Below are 25,185 nucleotides of genomic sequence, written 5' to 3'. Positions count from 1 at the left end.
AATGGAACACGCTGCAGCTAAAGATGGTCTTTACATCTGAGACCACATCCAGGGGCTTTTATCAACACACCATTAAGAGACTAATACATCCATCCTCCTCCTCCTCCTCCTGGCTCTATCTTCATTCCTGCCACTCTACATGACTTTCTCACCAGCCGTCTGGGTTGTGTAACCGGCTTGTCTTGCCCTGAAGTGGTAACCCAGTTAAGAGGTTGTTTTCTTCTCAGAGCCCACCATCACTATCAGCAGCTCACTGCCTCCCACCTCGACCTACAGCGCCTGGGTGAAAACCCCTCGGTCACCTTAGGGCTTTCGAAGCCCCTGCTCTCACTCCTCAATTGTTTCCACATTTTCTGCATTCCTGCTCCAGATAAAGGTCCCACTGGTTCCTTTGCCTCCCAGCTTGGCTCCCCGCTCACTGGGCCATCCTGTTCTGTACAGCCGGGCCCTAGGGGCTAACCTTCGATCGGTGCAAAGCGGGCAAAATGAGTCCATGGCTGACAGTGTGCAGAGAGAGGATGAGGTCAAAGGTTGGGGAGAATGCAACCAAAAGGCAAGCACAGCTCCATCATGCCCGTGAGACCTCCCACAGTAGAGGAATAAACAGAGAAAAACACACACCACACACCCAGTTATTAGGTGTGCTGTTCACTGGCCTGTATAAACCATCTGCTGATGTTAACCACAGCCGGTCTTTGTTTAACGTGTGTGCAGACAGAGGCGACAGCGAACACCTGCACGGCAGGGCCAAAATGCATGACTGTTGCATAATTAATTCAACTTAAATTTTCCTCATTTTGTACTTTTGTACTTATTTGATTCAGCTGAACGCAAAGTTTTGTGTCGTGTTGTGATTTCTGCGGTCCAAGCCTCCCCTGACCGCGGGAGATCCTCCGAGGCCTGTAATCTGGAGCGCCTGACTTGGAAGCAGCCGTGGAGCTCATCACCATTTGGTGTCTGACAGATTAACCCACCATAGAAACACAGACATATGCACAGACACACACAGAAGCTGCCTCCATGCCTGCCTACCGGATGATTAACTGGAGATAAGGGATCACTTCAAACTCCCCGGATTCTCTGGGACATTTAAATCCGTCATGGAAATTTCCATAGGGAGGAAGATATAGTGTGGCGGTGGAAGTTGTCGGCAGTTGGGGCATGTGTGCAGATGTGTGTGTGTGTGTGTGTGTGGGGGGGGGGGGGGGTGCACAGTCACTCTCTGTATCAGCAAGTAAAACTCCAGACCCACTGAGCAGGCTGCGTTCAAGGCCTTCTCTGTATGAGCGACTCCTCCTGCCTTTGAGTGCATCAGACCGTGGCAGCTTCTGTGCTCAGGACAGGTAAGGTAAATGGGGGGGGGGGGGATACTAAAGCACAGGAAAGCTTGCCCGAATGCACTCAGGAAAAAAAAAACTGCTGCCAGCAGGGGCAGCATCCCTGAGAGACGTTCACCTTCCATCGATAGACACTATTCTTAGAGAAGGCTTTCAAAGGAAGAGAGAGCTTTGTTTGAATGTGAGCAGTTCAAAGGTCAGAAGGATTCTTGAGCAACCCTGTTACTTTTTAAGATCAAAACGGCTTTATCCGTTCACCTTTTGTGACACCTGAGTTTGTTCCTACCTGTGTAAGGAGGCCAGGTTGAATCTGCAGGGGCTGGGCACCGGGAGCCTGCGTCACTATGGGAACGGCATTCTCCATCCGCACAGAGTAACCGGTGTGCTTGGAAGGTGACGCCTGCAGCCCTGGGCGTAAGTAAACAGAGGTCGTCATCAAATGACCGCAGCAGAAGACCGCAGCAATGGTGCAGGTTTTATTAAATTACTGCAAAAAGATCTGGCAAATGGTCAAATGTCAGAGCCAGTAAAGCTTTTTACCTTGGAAACCTGGTGGGCAGACTATGAGCGCCTGCTGGAAGGGGTCGGGTCGGGCGGCGCAGAGCTGCGGAGCGCCCGGCTGCAGCGGCATGCTTCTCTGGGCCACAGCTGCCATGGAGGCAGCGGAGGGCTGGTAGAGTGTAGATTGGTAGTTTAGTATGGAGACGTCAGGACTTGCAAAGGAAAGGGTGGCATTGCTGGTGGAGGAGGGAGCCAGGCTGGTGGCCTAAAGGAACGGCGGGAGTGAAATAAAAACCATGAGGATGGAGGCGCTTATGGGAATGGCAGGAAAGAGGACATGCTTTGATGAAAGCAGCAGCGTGAATGAGATGAGTCGGAGAACATTTTCTGATTTTAAGAGAAGTTGTGCAGAAATAAAGGAACAAAAAAAAAACCATGAAACTGAGAGATGGTAGGTAGAGACGGGAATGATGAAAGCCAACGGTAAAATGAGAAAACTGGGAAAATCATTTGAACAGGCTTTAAGATATGCAGACAGCTGATTTATTAAATTAGAGGGAGAACAAGAATGTGAAAAGAAATGCAATCAATCCCAGAAATGGAATGAAAAAAAAAAAAGCCATCAGTGACTACATTTAGATGGATTATTTGCTGTTTACTGGCATTAAAGTGCTTTTGTTTTAGAACGTGCTGCTGGGAATGCATGTCTAGAATTAACACAATTAACATGAATTTATAGATTTTACACATTTCTGCAAATATAGATGAAACAGAAGAGTGAATACCTTTTTTACCCAGTTTTACGTAATCGGTGAAAGTTCTGACATCATCGTGGAAGATGGTTTAAATGTGAATGTCACAGTTTCACGCCACCACTGCGATATAAAGCTGACATTTCTCATATAATTATGTACGCTTTGGTAACGTCAACATGTCTTGACTATTAAAAAGGAATGTGGAGTTCTCACATCCACCTGGGAACATCGGAGACAAAAGCTTTTAACAGACATTGTTTTTCAGCCCTTATGTGACGCTGAAGTCTAATTTTAGCCTCCTTTATTAGGCGTTTGCAGAAGAAAAGGGAGGTTAATAAAACGATAGTCCTTTCATTTTTCATCTGCCCTCTTTATTGAGTTTGATGAACAATAGGGGAGAAAAACAATCAATATAGCTTTGTGGTATTCATCAGAAACAAGCGCAAGAGCTGCAAAACACCAGCCTCTTGCAAATGAGTCGAGCTGAATCAATCACTAAGTCAAGGCTGTCTATATGCCCCGAGAATGAGCCGCGGAAAAGAAGACAAGCTGGGGGAATGTTAATCCATTTAATTCACACAAAGATTATGTTTTATTTATTTATTTTTTTCGTCGCTTGCCACGCAGTTTGAGCTCACTCAATACAGCCGCTGATAGAGAACCCTGTTTACTGAAGAGAGGGACGGCTGGAGAGAGCTGGAAAACCTCGCGACCAGACGCTCGGTGATTCCGGTGTCGGTGCAGGATCGGCTCGGGGTCCTTCGACTGTCGATGACGTCAGAGTAGGTGATTGGCTGAACATGAAGCTTACGGAAGTGACGTTATCACGTTATGATTTTGATTGGTCAGAACAAATTTGCGGTCATAGTCTTGGTGGTTCTAGTCCAAAAATCAACACTTTTTGGAGAAAATATGTTTGAATTTCTAAAGGAAATGTAAAATATAAGCAAATGATAAATGGTGACCCTCAAAAGCTCTTGATGTTGATGAAATGGGGCAAAATAAAATATAAGAACTTTATTGAAAGACACCAAGCAATATGTTGAGTCAAAGAACGTATTTAGATAACAACTAAGGAATTATACAGACGAACTCCACATGAATACAAACAGATGTGGCTTCACATATAAGAACTGTTCTATTTTTTGTCAGTCCGATGTTGGTTTTATGCAGTTTCTCATTCTTTACAAAACAAAGATAATATGGTGTTTTATTAACAAATTACAATCATAAAGAAAACATTTAGGTGTCAACAAACAACAATTTATTAACAAAACTGCTGATGTCTTTCCAAAACGTATGTGTGAAAGCCGAGTAGATTTGCAGGAATGTGACGTCATCGGCAGTCGAAGGACCCCGAGCCAATCCTGTACCGACACCGGCAGAAGCCCAAAAAGTCAACCGTTTCGACTCACACACGGTAAAGGGAACAAAGGGGTAAATCACCACAGGCTCAAAAAACCACAGAAATGGGGGAAAAGGTAGAGGAGACAGGATAGGAGTAAGAGGAAAAGGAAAAGAAAGGAAGCCTGGAAAAAGGGGGAATCTTGAGGCCTGAAAGCCCAGGGATGCTAGGCAAGCAGGAAGTGGGGCTTGTCATGTGTGTGATCAGCACTTTGTGACAATCCCACAGGACCTGGGGCACAGACAGACATTCAGGCAGACGGATATCTATGCACCAAGGCAGAGAAGAAGGCGGTAAGCTTGAAAATGTGCAAACAGGAAAAAGGAACAGACAAAAATAAAACAAGGACACAAACTGCAACTCAGTGGCTGTTAAGCTGTTTAAACTGAATGCACCATTGTTAGTTTTGATTATTCAGCCCTCTTCGCTCTTACAAACTCCCATAATAACGGCATCAAATGCCATCATGGAAAAAACAATGAACCTCAACTAAACGTGTTTACATGCTTCCATCTGACCGCATCGAAGATCTGGATCAGCGTTTGACTCCAGAGACCCAGATAGATGATGAGCTGTCTGTTTTTCTCTCTTACCTGGCTGTGCACAGTGTTCAGCTGGTTGTTGAAGGTCATGGTGAGATTGGTGGAGGTGCTGGGGGCCACGTGGGTGATAAAGGGCGTTTTGCTCTGGTTGACTGTGTCATACATGTTGACACGCCGTTTACAGATCTCCATGTTTTGGAAGCATGACTTTACGCTGCGTAGACAGAAAAATCGGGAGACAGTTTGATCAAGATTTTGCATTTCTCTGTGTTTATTTTTTTATTTCCTTTTCATCTTAATCCTATCTTGTCCTCTTCCTCCACTCATTTGGGCCCGGGTCACAGGTGCTGACTATTCTCTCCGTGGGCTCCTCTGCCAGCTCCTTCAATGAGATCCCAAGCATTTCCAGGCCAGCCTAAAGATATAATCCCTCCTCCGGGTCCAAGGTTGGCCCAAAACACCTCTAAACCATCACAGCTAAAGCTGAGGAATAGCGGCTCTAACTGCATCCTGGATGTCTGAGCTTCTCACCCTACCTCCGTTTTGGTCACCTGTATTAGTGATCTTATTCTTTTGGTCATTACCCAAAGCTCATAGCCAAAAAAAAAAAGAGGATTGGAATGTCGTTTTATCCCTTCATCTTCCGGCTTAGCTCCTTTCTCAACACAACAGACCGACTCAGTGCCCGCACCAGCCTGCTGCTGTATTTGTTCCTCTCGCTGCAGTAAAGAAATGAGCACGTACTGTGTGCTGTGTGGGAAATCAAGGAGATGTGACATGGTAACGAAGGGGTGGTTAAGCGTTTCGATGGGGGTGATCCTCTTGTCGGCATCAATGGTCAGCATCTTGGTTAACAGGTCGATGAACTCCCTCCTGTCTGCCTTCTCCGCCAGCATGTCGCTCCCTTCCAGGTCTGACGTCATGTTCACCTGAAGGCAGAAAGCAAACACCTGAGCTCAGGGATTTTTGGCGATCCTGGAAATCCCCTCTACATCTCTGTGTGCTCGTGAACGGAACGCAAGGCCTCGTGAGTTAGTGAGAGTGCCACAGAGCCCGGCGATAACCTTGCACCTAAGTGGCATTATAAACATTTGCACTGGTATTCATAGCACGGCTTCAAATATGCGCTGGCGCCTTCTCGGAGATTTTTATCTATTCCTGAGATGTGAAAACAAACAAAATCCATGAAGTCAACAAACACTGCCACTGGCCGGTCTGTAGAAAAATCCCCTTCACACACACACACACACACACACAGAACACCGTTTTGTACTGGGAAAACCAGCTGACATTAACAAACATGTTCTGTTTTGGGAATTTTGGGAAGCTGCCTTGGAACGTCACTTCAAACTGTAATAAACACTGTGGCTTAGGCTGTGGATAAATACTGGGCAAATGAACAGACTTCTGCTTTAACGCTGCTAGCAGAGGATCGATTTGTTATGAGGCAATAATTACGTATGATGTTAGCGCTACTTTTAGCGTCTGGAGAGGAACGAAGAAAGAGGGACAAGGTCGCTGTATAGCCGGTCTGCGAGCGAACCGACTGTCAGGCGGAGCGAGGACGGACAATGTGGCAGGAGACAGGCAGCCTGGTTTATTGTGACTGCTGTGGTGAGCGAAGCAGGCCTGTTTTTCATAATGACACGCTTATCTGTAGGCCTGCTCCAGGGTCTATCAGATGTGCTGCCAGTCAACATGGAAAATCTGATTCAATCTTTTATCTACATGCAGGCTATTCAGCCTCTGCGCCCGTCCCTCTTCGCTAGCCATCTCCACTGGCTTTGATAAAAGGAGTAATCTGCAGAAAGAGGTGAGAAATAATCATGCTATTCTCTGCTGGGAGATGACTTTGGGGAAATGTACACAGTTAATGCAAAAAAAAGATTCAACGTAATGAATAATTCTCCTAAAAACTGATAAACTGTTTCTACATATCTGCATTTTGGTTCAATAAAAAGCGCTTAGGTTACTGGAGAGCACCGGAAGGGGAGTTTAAATAACACTGTGTGCTTTGAGGAGCATAAACGTGTCATTCTGCAGGAAAGGCCGAAGTGGAAAATGTCAAGAAGTTGGACGGATCAGGCTGTGCCGCAGGAAGAGAACGACCTGCAGGATTCAAAGCTACGTTTCATCGCTCATTGCCTTTCTGAGATTCAGTTGCTTTTTTTTTCTTTTGAGTAGAAGAGAAAGGGTTAAAAAAATAAAAGGTGCATTTTCATGTAATAAAAGTGAAAACCAAGTAGTTCCTCCTTCCAGTCCTTCACGCTTCTTTCTGCTCTTCACACTTCTCTCTTGTCAGAGGAGATGCTAAAGAACTGCAGATCAAAGTGAATCCACTTTCGAGCGGTTCCGGCCCCGTCCATCTACATCTCGCCCCTCGCACGGCTCTGCATTTACTGTAAGTTGGTGTCTGATTTACTCAAATTAGGTATCCTCGTGACTAAAGCCTCCGCACGTTTCCCGCGACTGAAAGAGGGGTTCATTATCTCTTCCTGGCACCCATCCCCTCTGTGTTGCAGGGCCTTCAGCTATATCATCCATTATGCACGCAGAGACAGATGTCCACAATGCTGACTTGCTTATCCGGTCAGGATGGTGATAGCGGGGCAAAGACTGGGAGTCTTTCTCGAACATTAAGCCTCCTGTGTTTTTGTAGTAAAATGGCTGCAAGGACACACAGCTTGAAGCATGGGAGGTATAGATGACCCATGGGGATATCATACCACAGCAGGTTAGCTTCATTAGGCTGCTCGTCTCGTGTGTGTGTGTGTGTGAGTGTGTGCGCTGTAACTGTGGACTCAACAATCCCAGGAAGTGATACCATCTTGTCCCAGTTGACCACGCTTCTCCAGACTTGCCTAACAGCAGCCCTGGGCACTCCTAAACAACCGTAATTGTCTCCCATAATTTAAGTAGCTACATGTGTGTGCGTGCCCACATGGAGGGCTAACAGCGGCTGCTGTTTGTTTCTAATAAGGATGACCATCTAGAAAAAATGGGAATCCACTTGCCTAAAACTTTTCTATTGGCAAGCTTCAATCAGGAGCTCAGTCACGAGACAAAAGACAGAGTTTTGAAAAGTTAGCGGCATCTACCAGCAGAAGGGAGTGGAGCTGAACAAAACAACATTTAATATCCGTCACTGTCATATTTGTCCTAAAAGATGATGACAAGAAAAGCAACACGTTGCTTCTGTCTTTGTAATAACAACACTCTTATGGAACAAATTTCATTTGGGCTTCAGGGCAAAATGGAAAGCATTTTCTTCAGCCTATGTTAGTTATGGTGTCCCCCAAGGATCCATCTTGGGTACCAACTTTTTTTTACACCACGCGTTCTTTCCCTGGGTCACATTTCCCACAAATATAAGAAAAAAATTCTCGTTATCCAGGTGACACAGCCATATGTGGCCGTGAGTCCTGAGAGCCTTACACCCATTGTGTCAGTCTCCAACCGCATTAACGAAGTGAGATGCTGGATGGATTTAAGCTGCCTTAAGTAAAATGATAGTGAGTCTGGAAGGATTATTTCCAGTCCTGCAAACACCTCTCTAAATCTAGCATATTATTAATAGCTTAATCATTCACCCTCTAACCTCATGCTGGGAATCAAGGAGTTATTTTTGACTGACACTTAGCAGTTGACAGACAGATTAGCTCTGTGACAACGAGCTGAAGCAGTTTGGGAACATTCCTAAACTAACATCAAGTCTGTCCAACAGTGACAGGAAGCTTGTCTCCAGGTTTGGTTTGGAACACTCACCCCTCCCCTCGGGTATCTTCCCTGAGACGCTTCTGCCAGAACCGGAGACCCAAGGAAGCCAGAGGAAACAAGATAGTGCTAAACACCAGTGTTGGGAACGTTACTTTAAAAAAGTAATTAGTTATAGTTACTGATTACTTTGTCAAAAAAGTAACTCAGTTACTAACTGAGTTACAAGATCATAAAAGTAACTAATTACCAACAAAAGTAACTACTTAGTTACTTTTTTCATTAAAGAATGCAAGAATTACTACAATAGTAAAATATAAATGACTAATGACTGGAACATAATAAAATGTATGTCCAAATGTTTTATATATACCTGAATAATTTAAACAAATACACACTTAACAGGAGGAACTACTAACAGGAGCATTACACTAATCTAGACTATTAAAAGGTCACTGTGTGATATTTAACAAAAACCCAATCAGCTCAAATTTAAAATTGCAAAAAGAAACACCTGTAAAGGTTCCCGAGCCTTTAAATGGTCTCTCAGTCTAGTTAAATTACAGAAATAAATGTAATTTTGCACAGCATTCTAATTTTTCCAGCTTCACATAATTGTGTGTTTTTAGGTGCATTTCTGTTGCTGCTAATCTAGTAACGGTTAAATAAATAAATAAAATCCTTTAAAATGACACTAGAAGAGGCACAAGCCTGATGGAGGACTTAAATGTACTAACTTGGGTCAGACCCAACCACAGAAGAGCTGAAGCTGGGTGGTAAACACACACAGGTAGTTCTAATAACACCTGAGCTCCATGACGTTTGAGACTGATGCATCAGTGTTACAGCGGGACTAAAGACATGATCAGAAACAGGTTACAGCTGGATGATCTAGGAAGGTAGAAGATCAGGACGTCTGAGCGGTGAACAGGTGAGCGGACCTTCGGGACGTCCCGCTGTCATGCTAAGGGCACGGCTGCAGACCTGCAGATTCGCTGCTGCACGCATTTCCTTATCAGTAACAGGAACGACGTTTTGATACAAGAAGACGTAATTAATTAGTTTGCTTGTTACAGAAAGAAATATTTTTTGTTAACGCGGTTATTTTAAACGGAGTTATTCCCGTTGGGTCTACAGAATGCAGCGACTGAGACCGTGAGGGTCTACGCCCACCCGGCCAATCATCATCGTGTTTGTAAGCGCGTTACCGACACCTCTCTCCCTGGCTGCAGCTGAAGTGTGCCGGTCAGAAAGCCTCACGCTGCTGCTCAACGTTCGACAAGCACATAGTAACGCACAACGTTCCGTCCCCAGTAACGGTAACGGCGTTGCAACGGCGGGAAAAGTAATTAATTAGATTATTCCGTTACCTATAAAAGAACGCCGTTAGAAACGCCGTTATACTTAAACGGCGTTACTCCCAACACTGCTAAACACGTGTTGCCGATTTCTATGTCCAAATGTCTTTTGTTGTCTGTGACTTCAAATGGTGTTCTTCTTTTTGGGACTCAAGTAGTTTGTAGTCTGGGACAGCGGTAGCTCAGGAGGTAGAGCGGGTTGTCCAGTAACTGGAAGGTTGCAGGTTCGATCATGGCTCTGACTAGAGAATGATGCTGTTGTGTCCTTGAGCAAGACACTTAACCCACCTTGCCTGCTGTGGTTGGGGGGACTGGTGGCGCCGGTGTTCGACAGGCCTGGCCTCTGTCAGTGCTCCCCAAGGCAGCTGTGGCTGCATCGTAGCTCATCCTCACCAGAGTGTGAAAGGTTGGATGACAGATTGCATTGTGAAGCACCTTGGGGGGTTAAAGTACCCTAAGAAGGTGCTATACAAATACAGGCTATTAAGTGGTAGCAGCTGACTGATTCTCCTTCTCTGATATTATTGAGTGGAGAGCTTCTCACACCAGAGGTGTTCTGTTGCTTAATACGTGAGCGTGTTATGAGTGGAAGACACAGGGAAGTGCTGGTGTTCGGCGAGACTGACAACTGGATGGTCCAATTTTTGTTTTCAGCCCCAAAAGTGTTACTGGGGAAGGTTTTTAGATTTAATAATTACTTTTTAAATCATTATTTAATGTTGTTAAGAGGCATGGCAAAAATGTTTTAGGCTAATTTGTTTTCCAAATTTGCCATAACAGCTTTAATAGAGGAGCGGTGTCCCCCCCCCCCCCCCCCCCCCATTTGAAGGCTCAAAAACAGCTAAAGACAAGTTTATTTTCTTTGAATTTTGCATCTTTAGTGGAATCTCATATTCGAAGAAAATAAAGGAAATATTAAGAAACCGAAGTCCTTTTAGTAAAATAGCTATGATATTCTTTTTATTTTAATACGTAATTATATAATATTAATGAAAATTAATTAAACTTACCCTTGCCACCTGCAGATGCAACACTAGAGGGCAGTAGATGTGTATAGGACAACTTGCGCGTTTTGATGAAGGTGCTAATCCTAATACATTTACTTCAAGATGGTTTGAGGCTGGAAGGGGTTGGATGTGAATTTGTAACAATAGTGCACAAAGGGTTAAATGCATTTAATTGGGTTGCTGTTTAATCTACTGTGTTCCTTTATTTATATTCATGTTTTAATACATTTAACGGTTTAGGTCGTGGGTTTATGGCGGCAGCACTTTGATAAACCTTGTTGTCCTAACTATCCTTTATAAATAAAGTTGAGTTTTAATGAGAACTATTTATAGATGCACTCACCTGCCACTTTTTTTAGGTACAATTCTTCAATAGCTTGCTAACATAAAAAGTATATTTTGTAAATAAACGAATGTATTATTAATAATAATAATAATAATAATAATAACAACAACAACAACAACAACAACAACAACAACAACAACAATAATAATAATATTAATAATAATGGAATTCTGTACATAAGATGATATTCTGTAATTTTTGGTATTTGGTTCAAATTTGTGTGAGAAATATAAAAGTTTGGGAGTATTTTATATTAAGTGGGCTTACCCATTACACGCTGACACGAAACGCAGATGTACCAAGACGAAACAAAGCCGCAGCACTCCCCACAGCTCAAACACGACAGCAAACTACAAATCAAACCTGTTAACCAAACGCACGCTCGCTTCAAATGTCTGTAAGTTATTAAGTAGCAGTAAAGCAAAATGAATAGCAGCAGGGTTGAGCGAAGGGATTCAGAGAACAGCTGCTTTCATTTCACTTGGTAAAAATCTACGTATGGCTGCAGCTGGAGGTCAGACGTTGGCAGGATAAATATTTAAAAGGATTTCACATATTTGATAGATCATTCTCAGGATGTGATGGATAAAACTGGCCCTAGACCCGAACATAAACCATCAAAGAGGTTTCTTTACTCATAAGTCGAGTGGACGTGATAGAAGAAGAACAAATGGGCGGAGCAAAAAGCTAATAATACATCTTTTGTTCCATTTGTGCGATTCTGAAACGGCATACCTGTGCCATATCATCCAAACAGTTGAAGATGTACTTGCGAGCCTCCTTGGACTTGATCCCCGTTTCACCCTCGTGGTCCTCTGCAGTCTGCAGGAGACAAGAAGCAGATGTTCCACTGAAATACCATCAGACTTCCCCTTTGGAAATACACTATTTACATTTGGCTCATTACAGCCTCTTGCTGTTGATACGCCGCAGACCTCGTCTTCCCCTCTGAGCAACCCTGGGGTAACACACACACACACACACACATGCACACGCATGCACACACACACTTTTCTAAAAGTCAGAACAACGGGGGGGGGGGCTGTATGTGGAGTTACACTCTATATTTTACAAACACTACTACAATACATCGACCATACAGCAGCTTTACATCCATGCACCTACACACACACACACACACACACGCACACACACACGCGCACACACACACACGCACGCACGCACACACACACACACACACACACACACACAGTATAAACATGTCACTACTGTGTTTCAACAGATGCAGATTTACACTAAACATCTCTCTGCTGACCTGACTGTGGAGATCTCCTGACTTAACACAAAGTATCTTTAATTACAGTCAGCAACGTGACGCAGCTGCAGCTTTCGCAGAAACACATGGCAAGGTCAAATTAAAGCTGAGCAGTCACTCTTCAAAGAGGGAGGAGAAAAACATCTTCAGGAGGTCTTGATTTTTAACAAACCAGATGCAAAACAATCTTTGGACGAGATGCAGCACCGTGCGTCAACACGGCCGCGTTTATGCTTAGAGTGCAAAGGAAAGCCAGAACAATGACTTTATTAGCCGTATTTTAACACAGTAGTACATATTTGTTTTGTATTATGGACTGGTTCTGTGTAACAAATGTTCATTTAACATTCCCGAGCTGGTAGCCATGGGGGTATGTTACAACGTTGTATCAACAGTAATAAAATTAAGTCAAATCCTGCAGACTGAAGCGCATCGCAGTAACAGGATTCCTAAATATTTGCAATAATCTAACTCAAGTACTTTCAAGGTAAGTTTACAAGATTTTTAGCACCTTACAAAAGTGATGGTTTACTTATATCTGAACAGGGTGCATGGTATTTGCTCAAATATGACATTTTGCCTACTATTTCTCACGAACGCCAGTAATAAGCTGCAATCGGTTCCTGTTCATTTCACGAATTTTAATATAAATGATCTTATTTAAAAACACTGTTTAGAATTTCAAACACGTTGCTCTAAAAAATCCGTTTGCTACATGTCTGAGCAGCAAACCACTCTCTATTATTGAGTGGCCCACAAGGAGAGTCTGATGGAGAGAATGATGGTTAAACTTCTGAGTTCACACAGATCCGTTTAGCCTAAAATAGACTCTCACTTAAAAATAAAACCATCATTTTGGCCTTCGATGTGTCACAGATGTACCAAAATAAGAGCCTAACATATAGAAACAACCGTCAGAACATGGTTAAAAACAACCTGGAACCGATGTTTTTTTTAACCATTTTTACTCTTTTACTATTTTGCATTTATTACAATTTCTGGTACGGCTTCCTTTTACAGCCCCGTAATTACTAAGTACTTACATGGTAATTACATAGTAAGTTAAAGTGTATTATTGTTTCTGAGTTCTTAAACAATTATTACCATGTAACACAGGTTCAATTCTAGTTTTTATTTTATTAACTCATTCACTGCCAGAAGTTTCCTGATCGCTAAAGCCCTTCGCTGCCAGCGTTTCTCACCGTTTTTACAGTTTTTTTAAGAGCGACAGAACGTTGCGCGCTAGGATGATGTCGAAGCCAAAACTACCAAAACAAAGCGGAGACTCACCTCTTACATCAGGAAGAAGCCGCACGTTTCAAGCATTATCCGTTCTTTCATAATCCGTTGTCGAACTGTGATCGGCAGAAGCTTTTCTGGTTCGCACCTCACTTCTTTTTTTTTTTACAGCAGGGGCCCAAAACGATCTCCTAACACATGGATTTTCTGCTTCCTGATTATGTGACGTGTGACATATGCGGATGAAGATTGGCTTCAGAGCTGAGATGTTTGTTCTCTCAGCGCGGGGGCTCGTTCCGACGCCCACACAGTAAAAAAAAAATGCAAATGACGACTTTAGTCGTCGTTGGCAGTGAATGAGTTAATCATTCCCAGTAAATACTGCTTTACACAATAAATAAACTTTTTTTTTACAATTATACACCTTAGTTACACAATAATACACTTTAGCTTGCTATGTAATTACCATGTAAGTACTTAGTAATTAGGGGACTGTAAAAGGAAGTGTTACCATATTTCTAATAATTGACTTCCTTTTGTGATTTAATCATTTAAAAATGCTTTTTTATGTTCTGCTTAATAACTGTAATTAATAACTGTCAGATTTCTTTGTTTTAAATAATTTCTTTTTACATGTCTTTTATTTCTTTGTTTATCATATGAAGCAATTTTTGTTCTTCTAATGGTACCTTGAGTCTCCAGAGAGGATAGGTGGAGTCTGGATCTCTGTTGAAGAACCTGGTGGTCTTTGTCCCTGCACTCAGGAGATACTCTGCCGGAAGACCCTGCGTCTGGGAAATGTACCGGATCTGCAAGAGACAAACGGAGACATGAGACGGAGATTTCCAACATATGCTGCAGTTTAACTGAGGAGAAACAGGAAGTTTTTTTGGCCTTTCATCACCTGCTGATGACAATTGCCTTTAGTAAGTTTAAGAACACAATCTGACGTTAATCTCTACAGCCTTTTAGGGTGGAAATAGCCAGAGCAGCTAAACAAGATCTAAGATTATTAGTCAGATTTGAGATTTGCACATTTCCCAGCCTGTTTGTGGATGATTGAAAGCATCATGACAGCATCGTAGTCTGGATCAGAGGTGCTGCACTAACTGGATACGCTGATCAGAGGGATTTGTTATCATAAACAAGAAGATCAGCAAAAATCATCGATGATTTCCACAAAAAAAAATCACTTTTCACCCACATTCAATCATAAATTTGTGAATATTCTTCAACCCAATCCACCCTGGAAGACGTCATGTGTTACCTGATCATACTCCGAAGCTCCGGGGTAGAGGGGCCATCCCAGAAAGAGTTCAGCTATCACACAACCCAGCGACCACATGTCTATGGCCTCGCAGAACGGCAGGCCAAGGATGATCTCTGGAGCCCTGTGGACAGATTAAACACGCTGATGTCAGAGATCAGACGCTTTTTTACTCATTCTGGATGCGTTTGACAAATATGCATGAAATGAACAAAAACAAAAAAGTAACAGAAGGGTCAGAGGAGGAAAGAATCCACACTGTTGATGTGGGAGGGACTGTTTACCAGCATTCCTAAAGCTAACCCTAATTAGGCAGCACGAACATAGGTACGCATTTCAGCATCAGACTAAAGATAAATACGGAGAAAGTTGTTTCAAAAGCTGCTTCGTAGCTCTGAGAACTGTTCTCACCTAAAGCTGCAGTGAGTGGGATTTTACTTTTTATGTCTCTTTAGGGTGACTCTTTCTATACAGCTGATGCATTAATCACCATTTTCTGTTAATCAGCCCTTAAAGTAATGATGCAGGTTTACAAAATTCACAACTAGCAACAAAAACATAAATTAACTACAGCTATATTTGAATTTTAACTGAGCTTGATTTAAGTTATTGTTCACAGTTTGTTCATATGTGTGCATGTTCAGAAAATGTAATTATAACTGAAATTTCTGTCAGCAATAAGCAACCGTTTGTTTATCGTTAACCTAGAACTGAAGCGTGGATAAAAACAAAGTCATTCAGATTTGATCCGATTTTCTATCCGTCAATACAATGAGAGGGGGGCATTATTAACTCATTCACTGTCATTGACGACTGAAGTTGTCATTTGCATTTTTTTACTGTTTGAGCATCGGAACGAGCCCCCGCGCTGAGAACAAACATCTCAGCCCTGAAGCCGATCTTCATCCGCATACGTCACAGATCACATGATCAGGAAGCCACACATCCATGTGTTTGGAGATCGTTTTGGGCCGTTCCTGTAAAAAAAGTGAGGCGCGAACCGGAAAAGCGTCTGCCGATCACAATTCAACAACGGATTATGAAAGAACGGATAACGCTCGAAACACGCGGCTTCTTCCTGATGTCAGAGGTGAGTCTTCTCTTTGTTTTGGTTGTTTTGGCATCGACATCATGCTAGCGCGCAACGTTCTGTGACTCTTAAAAAAAACAGTAAAAACGGTGAGAAACGCTGGCAGCGAAGGGCTTTAGCGATCAGGAAACGGCTGGCAGTGAATGAGTTAAGGATGTGTATTGGTGAAATCATGGCGATACGATATGTATCACAATATATTGCGATACATTCAGTCAGACGATATTAGCGAGTTTTTAGACTGAATTTATTGCAGGAAAATTAAATAAACAGTCCAAACTGAAACTTAACATGTTTAACATGAAGTATGTAAACCGTAACAGAGGGATTTTCATTCCAGTGATGGAAACAAAACCCATGGCAAAATACACAAATGCATGAAAAGTCTTCCAAAAAGTAGATACACTGCTTTTGAATATCGATGCAATACCGCTGGAAAAAATATCACAATATGTTGCCGTATATATCTTTTCTTACATCCATAGGCATTATTGTATTCTTTGGTACAGATGTGGTATTAGCTCCAATAAACACAACAATAAAGCTCTTGAAGTGAACTGAAGTCCTTGTGCATTATTGTGTCCGTACACATAAATTAGCAGTGCAGTTCAAAGGAACTCAAGTCAGATCCTGGAAAGTTCCCCCCCAGCCTCACCCCTCGGGCCTCGGCGGGATCTGGTTATGGAAAACAGCATGTGTGGAATGATGCTTCAGGACTTTATAGAGCAGCAAAGGGCTGGAGGTAGCAACGTCAAAAGAAAATGCCCCCTACACCCGCTTTCCTGCCTACTGATGCAGGGGTAAACAGTGCAACTATTTGCTATGGCACATGTTTATGTTTATGTTTATTTATTTGGCAGACGCTTTTATCCAAAGTGACTTACAATTGTTAACCTATAGGGCATGTTGTGATCTGTGGGGGAAACCGGAGTACCTGGAGGAAACCCACGCATGCATGGGGAGAACACGCAACTCCACGCAGAAAGGCCGCAGTCGAGTTTCGAACCAGCGACCTTCGTGCTGCGAGGCAACAGTGCTAACCACTGCGCCACCATGCAGCCCACATGAAGGTGGAATGAATCGTGAGAGACAATAATGGGCTGTACGTGATAGTAGAAAGGATAAAAGAAAGTTTCAAAGAGCCAGAGACGCAAATACAGAAGGGGAGAAGCAACGCTTCACACACTGAAGAGCTCCTGACACAGAAGGTGGTCACTGGGGTCTAAAGGGCAGCGATGGAGCTGACACCAAAGACAACACTCAGGCAACAGTATCTTAGGGCGCCATTACACTCCAATACGAAGTAAACATCGCACACAATGAGCTGAGACGTTTGTCAAAAGGCTATCAAAGAAGCAGAAAGGAGCCTGCTGGGAGGTGATAACAGAGTGAACAGAGAGGTCTGCTGAAGGTAGGAAAGGAGAGAGATGGACAAAGGGGCCAGGGTCAGCATGATCCTCCTCCAGCGGCTCGTTAGGCGACTTTCACTGAGGACTCGGGGAAGAGGGGACAACAACGGCTGCACACAGAAATCACAAGAAAGGTGATGTAATGCAAAGGAGCCATAGCTGCTTTTTAGTAAACTCAAATCACAAAAAAGCTGCAAACAGTGCTTTACAGATACAATAAAACGCACAGAAATGGAGGCATTCTGTTTTATTTATGCTTCTGTGTCGTTTGTTCCTTCAGGTTTTGGCTTTCGAGTCTGTTTCGAGGCTGACAGCAGAAGCAGGCAGCACAGTGGCTAGTTATTTTTCCCCCTAACAATATAATGAAACCAATATAACAACCCAGCAGGGCTGAGCTGCATAAAACACAGACAAAGAAAGGATTCCCATGTTTAAAAAGAAAGAAACACACAACTGATTATTGTCGCAGTTTTACCTCCTTGAAGGTTTGGTCATTCTGAAACTGAATCATCCAAACGAGTTGTTAAGGAATTCCCCTCATCCCAGTCAGATCACTGCCTTTCTACGAAAACACACGTATCACAAGACTTATGCCATCACTGCAGCGAGTGCATGCACAAAGGAGAAAAGAGGGAGAATCTAAAGTAGTAAATATGTGATCAAAAGGCTGTCCTCCTATCACAGGAATGGGTGACAACGGCATCGGTTTAATGGGCTGATTTGGCTTTCCCACCATCTGACACGCGTGGCAGGCTCTGCAAAACTTTGCTATATCCCATTTCATCCCTGGCCAAAAAAAATGATCTAGGATAGACAAATAAGTTTTCTTCACCCCCAAGTGTCCTGACCATGGACGTAATTTTGGGGGGGGGGGGGGGGGACAGGGGGGACATGTCCCCCCCCACTTTTTCCAAAGTCAAGTTTTGACCCCTGCACTTTTTACCATCCAAAAACAACATTACGCTATGTTAAATTGACACTGGTTGCGCTCTAGGACCAAGCGGAAAACAACCGTTTGTGTTGAAGCCCATTTCTCATTAGAGCATACTGTAAAGATCCCCCCCCCCCCGTGTCCCCCCCACTTCTAAAGTGAAAATTACGTCCATGGTCCTGACCATCTACTTTCATGAGCTAAGGCTATTATCTGTCTTCGAAAACACTCTGGTATTACAATTTGGCGTACCACTCCCCAGGGAGCTTTCTAAAGTAGTAAATATGACAGGTTTTTATAAAAACCAGTCCCACAAATCCCTCTGAAATTAGGTGTAAATGGAATCACTGCATGTTGTCCAGCCTTTAATTGAGAGCCTCTATGCATGGATGTAGCTACTTAGGGACCTGAGCTGATTTTGTGCTTTGATCCATTTCAGCTGGAGACTTCTCGGGTTATTCTCCAATACCGGCCGAGAGAGATAAAGACAGAGACAGAGGGAGGGAGGGAGGAAAGGAAGGATGGGGCTAATGTTGGTGAGCATGATCTGAAACCACAAATGCAAATGTGCCCCTACCAAAGCACCTTTTCCATTGCATGCAAAGCGCTCTTCATCTGCTGCTCAGGCAGGCAGGGCCTTCGCCGGCTGCACACATCTGTGCAGCTCACAAACTTTGCAGCTTTTCTGTGCCTTTGCCTCTCTAAATGAACATTAGATGATGGCTTGTGCTGTTGGGGGGCGGCTTCATTGTAATGCTAAATAACTTATTGGGGAGATTCACCATATTTCTAAAACTGTCTGAACTCTGGTGCATTATGGACAAGACAGATTTTCATCATTTTAAATATGTATTTCTGAGACTATTCTGCAATAATATACGATATTTTCCATACAATGAATCATATTTACGATGTTGAGTCAGCCTTTAGTTAAACATGCTGAATTCAGCTCACGCTGATAATCTTTTGCCCCGTGACCTGCGATCCACCTAGCTCAGGGTCAACTTGTGCACCTACTGCAAAGTGTTTCTGCTGGACTGGTGGGAAACTTCTTCCCGACCTTATATGCTTCATACTGCACAGACAGCATGCAAACCACGGCTAGCCAAAAGCTTTCATTGGTTTTGAATGCAAACCCAATGGCATGAGAGGACTCAGTGTCCGGGCTACTGCCTCTGACAGCACCGGCTCTTGACAAAAGAAAGAGAGAGGGTGGGATGGGGCGAGCGGGGTAGAGTCTGCATGCTGACATCCTCCCAGCTGGCCTGGTCATTGATGAGCCTCAATCCCCTTGGGAGACAGAGATGGCACAGCTCATGAATGAGACCTTTCTTGTGCCACCCCAGAACACCCCCTTCACCTCGGCCCTTTCACCCGTCCCCTTTGCTGGCCCAGCCAGCCCCAACACCTCACCCAGACTCACCACCCAACCCCTCCTTACCTCCCCTCGGCCAGCAAAGCCCCCCTTCAAACAAGTTAGTGCTCCCCTCCCCACTGCCTCCCCATCACCTCCCCGCCCTCTGCTCTGTTGAACTGCGCTCTGCTGGTCTGACACACACACACACACACACACACACACACGCACGCACGCACGCACGCACGCACACACACACACACACACACACACACACACACACACACACACGAAGATACACAGCTATATGCACACAGCTGACATCATAGGCTGTGTGCATGTCAGGATGTATCCATCAGGCTGACCTTCCCTTAGCCTGGCTCCAGAGGGGAGACTGATGGATCCCTTGAACCCAGCAACATTTACATAGACTTAAACACACAACACCCGACAGCCAGCCTTTTGACATGAGCTTGGTCTTTTTCTTTACTATTTTTAAGCCATCATCATTAGTCCTTATGTAGTCATGCTTTATTCAAGAGGCAGGCAGCTGGGGGTAAGGAATGAACGCCTTCTTAAGGTAAATAATAGAAGCGTATACAGTTCCCAGGTTGAAAGCTCACTCATGACATATTGTATGCAGCACTAACAGACAAAAACATTGCCAGACCATTTACTTCTTTCCCATTTGCCCAATTCTTTTTGCCTCGGCCCTTCTCTCCATCCCACGCCTTGCCTTCGCTTAATGTAAAAGGCTCATGTTGGGGCTGTGAATGACTCCCCCCCCCCCGGGGTTTTATCTACATATTCATGCCCCAAAACATTCCTCCACAGCCTCTTTGAAGACGTGCCATAGAGAAGCACTTTTCTAGACATATTGCATGGTGATCACTGACTGTGAAATCAATATGCAAAGTTGCATTCCCTGCCATGCACCTGTGGCCCGTAGGAACTCGCTCCAGCCTAGACACATGCACATTTCCATACTGTACCCCTCCCCTGATGCTCCACCTGCCCCTATCAGTTTTAAGCCGCAACACAAACCAAGCACGGTGCAGGAAATGTGTATAGTAAATGCACATTTTTATAGCAGTCAGGAAGTGCATTCAGATTTAGAGCTTGTGTTCCAGGTGGCTGAGGGGCAAAGAGAGTCGAGGTAAATCTGTGCAAGTTTTTCTACCGAGTCCTTGAGAAATGTTCTGACTCTACAAGCAGTGGCAGCATTCCCGGTGTTCAAGGTCTTGAAAACAAGTCTCACAATCTTTCTTTTTTCTACGTTTTTTAAAAAAAAAAAAGGACGAAAAAAGTGCTGACACGGCTGCCAGTGTTTAGTTGTTTAAAGTATTAGTCTTCCAAATAGCAGTACATAACCGTGGAAGGGATTAAAAAAAAAGAGAGATCAATATCAAAAGACATCAATGCACGGGGGGTTGTTAAAATAATGCAATTATGCAAGCAGCAGTAAGTAAAGTTGTGGAGAGACACTGCCATCGGAAACCATGACAACGCAAACCCAAATGCACCAAAGCGTGCTAATATAAAATACAGGTGAGAGGTGGACTCACACTCGTGCTGATTCAACACGATCTAGAGTCCGGTTCACCGCCTCCCCGAGGAGTACGTTTTAACAGAAAGCTAACAGAAGTAGCATTTGCACAAGCAAAAGTCCTCTCCGTCTCTCCCACCTCACATTTTACACCTCCCTCCTCTCTCCCCCTCCTCTTTGAGGCATTTTAGATAATGAAATATTCAGCGGGCAGAGAGCCGCCCGTGTCACCGAGGCACACACGGAGCCTTGTTGTCGCGGTATGGAACAGTCAATATTAGCAGGTCACATTCTTTTGCATCGCCAGACCCTTTGCCGTTGTGCAAAGGCTGTTTGCTGAAAAAAGGGGCACAAAGTATTTGATAGCATATCAAAGTTACTATTAAGTACTACGGAACATCAAACATATTCTCTTGCCTTTGCAATGCGTTTGCTGCTGAAGAGACTTAAAAAAGTGTTATTTTCTTTACCAGTAATTTCTTCTTTCTTGTTCGGTTTTGCACAGTAAAAACATAAAAATGAAGCAGGAACGATGGCTGCTGCTAAAGCGAAGCCTGGTCGTTCGTTAAGGCATCTATGTATTGTCCCATCGCTCCTTGTTGGTAATTGCCTCGTCCTGCGCTTATTATTCTCCAGCGTGCAGCTGATTCTATCAGTGATACATCTCGTTTTCTACCCTCCACCCTGATGACTTTTTCGTGCCTCCCAGCACAACAGTACCACTATACCCTCCTTCCTGGCGTCTTGTCGGAGGGGTCAAAGGGACAAACCTGCGTCATCAAGGTGGACGGAGAAGGAAAAATGAAAAGAAAGAAAGAAAGAAAGAAGAGGGAGAGGGAGAGAGGGAGGGAAAATGGAAATGGTTGGTACAACAATAGAAGACAGATGCTCCCTTCATCAACACCCACCAATACACCCACGACACACACACATATTCTGTCCTGTCTGCCTCGTTTGTCAAAGGGAAGAGTGCCGAGAAGGATTCGCCATCAGTAAATGATGGGTATTTGTCATACAATGATGCCGTCAAGACAGACAGCCCAGAGCAAAGATTTAGGGGATGCCAAAAGGAAGCATGAAGTCTCCACCACCTTATTAGAAAAGGCGGCTGACAGTCAGACATTATTAGGACAGTCTCGCCGCCGATGGCCAGACACTGACCCGACCCTGAGGCATGAGCAGCTCTGCTTGAAAAGTCAAACCCGTGTCTGACTCATCAGATAATAACTGGGTAATTGACATGCCACTCTGGTTAAAATATAAAAAAGGGGGAAAAAGGGAACAAGTTTCTTGGGAATGTATCGATGATGTTTGTTTGCCAGATTTTAAACCCCTAGTCACCCTGAGGGAACGCGCTAATCACTGAGAGGGCGCTAAGAGACGACTGAGACAAAAAAAGAGCAAAGAAATGAATCCTAGCAAAAACACTTTTACATATGCAGTACAGCCATTCGGGCTTCCTAACCAAGTGGAAAGCTTGTCACTGCTGAGATGTTCACCAAGACAGACAGGAGAGCAGCGTAACGGGCGGCAAGGCACACGGTGTAGACTGGCAGAGGTAGTCAGTCAGGTAGAAGAGATTGCATCTGCTCATGGCTGAGGGATGTTGAAACCCAAACTGATCACTACAGCAAATTGGAGTACACAAGAGAATCAATGAGCTAACTCAAGCCCTCACTCAGCTCTACACGAGGTTGGAGTGCAATCAGCGGAGTGCACGCCAGTGAAAGGCACATCAAAATTCATGCATAAACCTGAAAATACGTTGTTTTTATATAGTAACAACATTTAGCAGGCTTTGAGTTTAAAAAGCAGCTGCGACAGTTATGTGCTTCATATTACCGGCCAAACCAAAAGCTGTCTGATGCCTTCTTGACTGGCAGTCTTTGCATGAATCCTTCTTTCACTTGTGGTTGAGTCTGTTTCCTCTGTTGTCTGGGATCATTTTCATTTTATTTTCTATTTTCTCTGAATAGAGACGCCCTTTTTGGTTGGCTCAGGGTGACAGAGGAGAGAAAATGGTCAAAGCGGTTTACTGAAGGGGCCGTGCATCCTGGATAAGGGATGCAACAACAGATGACGCGCCTGAGAATGCATAGCTTGGAGCCACTTGGGTGCTGTCCCATCACCGCAAAAACACATTTCTCCTTGTGACACACAAACATACAAATTAACTGCACATGCAAACAAATGCAGAGTTGCTATCGTAAATGCTGCTGCGCTTGTTCTTTGTTTTTTGTGTAAATCAAAAAGGGTGGGGAGACATTTGCAAGGCTGAGAATTCCTCCCCTTCATCATACCCCCACCATGGTGCGCTGACATACAGTACATGTGCTATATCCCTAACTCAACCCATCCCCCCTCCTCCCTCGATTGCTGAGCCCTGTTTGACTACCCTCTTCCTTCCTCCCACCAGGTCAGGCAGTATTACCATCTCCTGCCTAATCAAATTCTGCTGTGTGTGACATGAATTCTCAGCGCCCAAGGCAGACCTGCCTCGCGACTAGCTACGGGGTGCAGAGAGCTTCAATACAACCTCATGCAACTACGTCAGAGCTGCACATTTCTACATGTTTAACTCTGGGAAAGACCTCCTGGTACGGTTCCCCGAGCTTGTTCCTTCAATCTGCCAGCTCTTCTGCTTGCCTCGGTTTCTGTCTATTTGAGCAGAATGCTACTCTCTCTCTTTTTTATGGAATGTAACAAGCCCCTGGAGTGCAGAAGGCTTCTGGTTAATTAGAAGGCTGATGGGATGGACTGACAGCAGCCGATCCAGGTTGTCACCCAAATGTGGTCAAGTCTCAATGATGACTGACCCCTCGGTGCCTCTGACAAAACTAACACCATGCATGGAAGGCCACGGTAACGAAATTGTGCACGTAAATGCATATATTCTCAAACACACAAGATATTTTAAAGGTGCGGTTCACTCATTTAATCAATACATTCGCAGTGGTCTTTAGTAGGAATGAATGCCTCGTAAGCTGTACTCTGGGGGAAAAATCCAGGTGAGCATGTTTCAGGAACTAGAAAAGTGTTTCTCAATATCAAGGCGTCTGGCCTTGTGAGGCGATGTCTTGCGAGGCCAGGTGCCTTGCTTGCAAGGACACCGTCCTTCCTTGGTCAAAGAAAACGGTTAAATGGAACAGACTTGCATCACGTGACCGTGGCTTCCACGGCGGTCACGTAACGCCACCTGACACGGGAGATAATGTATATTTTATACATATTAGTTTCAATATAAATACATAATGAGCCTTTTACTTTTTAATTTGTGTTTATGTTTATTAAATTAAAAATATAAGTGAGTTACTACCCACTAACCACCGAAGCTGCAACTACTAAGCAACTAACCAACCATAGACAACTTCTTTGGATCTAAAAAAAAAACGTTTTTATTTACTTGACTTACTTTTAATCTTGAAAATTGTCCCCGAAGTAGCTGCCGGCTTCTGATCCGCCATCCTTTTGAAAATACAGTGGTGTATTCTGGGTAATTTTTGACCAAGGCTAAGCTACAAGACACCTCCCGTGTATCCTCGCTCAGCTAGTTAAACGGCTAACAAACGGAGAACACACGCCTCGCTAGAACATGAACATTGGAACACGTCTTGGTGGCTCCCGATGACGTATCTCCTAGGCAACCGGGGCGGGGCCAAGACATCAAGGCAAGGTTCCTTGGCATTGAGAAACACCCTAGAAGTCAGCGGGAGGAGAGAGGATGTGGAGTCTTATTTGCTGATATTCGGACATCTCTCCTCTGATTGGCTAACAGCAACACGACTCAACCACCGACTCCGTTTGCTCTGCAACCTTTACGTTTTATCTCCACAAATAACACAAGCTTGAAAGAGTTCCGCTGTGTTGGGGAGTTGCTATTGCTAACAGTTAGCTTCTACTAGGGCTGGGTGATATGGCCTAAAATTAATATCACAGTATATTGAGGATTTCACCTCAACAACGATAAAAGGACGATAACTACAGGTATGCACAGAAAAAAAGTTGTCCACTAGATGGGGCTGTCGGATGTATTAGTTGAGTCACATTTTTACGTGACTTAAGGTGGTACAGCTTCTTAAAGGGACATGAACATCGCCAACCTACACAC

The 25,185-nt window shown here is 44.0% G+C and overlaps 1 protein-coding gene across 4 annotated transcripts in view; it reads right to left on the bottom strand.

Annotated features, from left to right (window-relative positions):
• hipk2 (homeodomain interacting protein kinase 2) overlaps window positions 1-25,185 on the bottom strand; it is a 91,805-nt gene that overhangs the window by 12,794 nt on the left and 53,826 nt on the right. For 2 of the 4 annotated variants that reach the window (XM_015964969.3, XM_015964970.3), the window contains exons 3-9: window positions 14,748-14,871; window positions 14,170-14,289; window positions 11,701-11,787; window positions 5,285-5,469; window positions 4,592-4,754; window positions 1,878-2,103; window positions 1,624-1,745 (exon numbers count right to left, since the gene is read on the bottom strand). In XM_015964969.3, coding sequence (XP_015820455.3) covers window positions 1,624-1,745; window positions 1,878-2,103; window positions 4,592-4,754; window positions 5,285-5,469; window positions 11,701-11,787; window positions 14,170-14,289; window positions 14,748-14,871 — 1,027 coding nt within the window. The remainder of the gene's footprint in view (window positions 1-1,623; window positions 1,746-1,877; window positions 2,104-4,591; window positions 4,755-5,284; window positions 5,470-11,700; window positions 11,788-14,169; window positions 14,290-14,747; window positions 14,872-25,185) is intronic. The other 2 variants (XM_015964971.3, XM_054733293.2) reach the window with 1 other exon arrangement.

Source organism: Nothobranchius furzeri, chromosome 4 (assembly GCF_043380555.1).
Source record: "Nothobranchius furzeri strain GRZ-AD chromosome 4, NfurGRZ-RIMD1, whole genome shotgun sequence".
Taxonomy (NCBI): Eukaryota; Metazoa; Chordata; class Actinopteri; order Cyprinodontiformes; family Nothobranchiidae; genus Nothobranchius; species Nothobranchius furzeri.
This window is presented reverse-complemented; position numbering and strand designations above follow the sequence as displayed.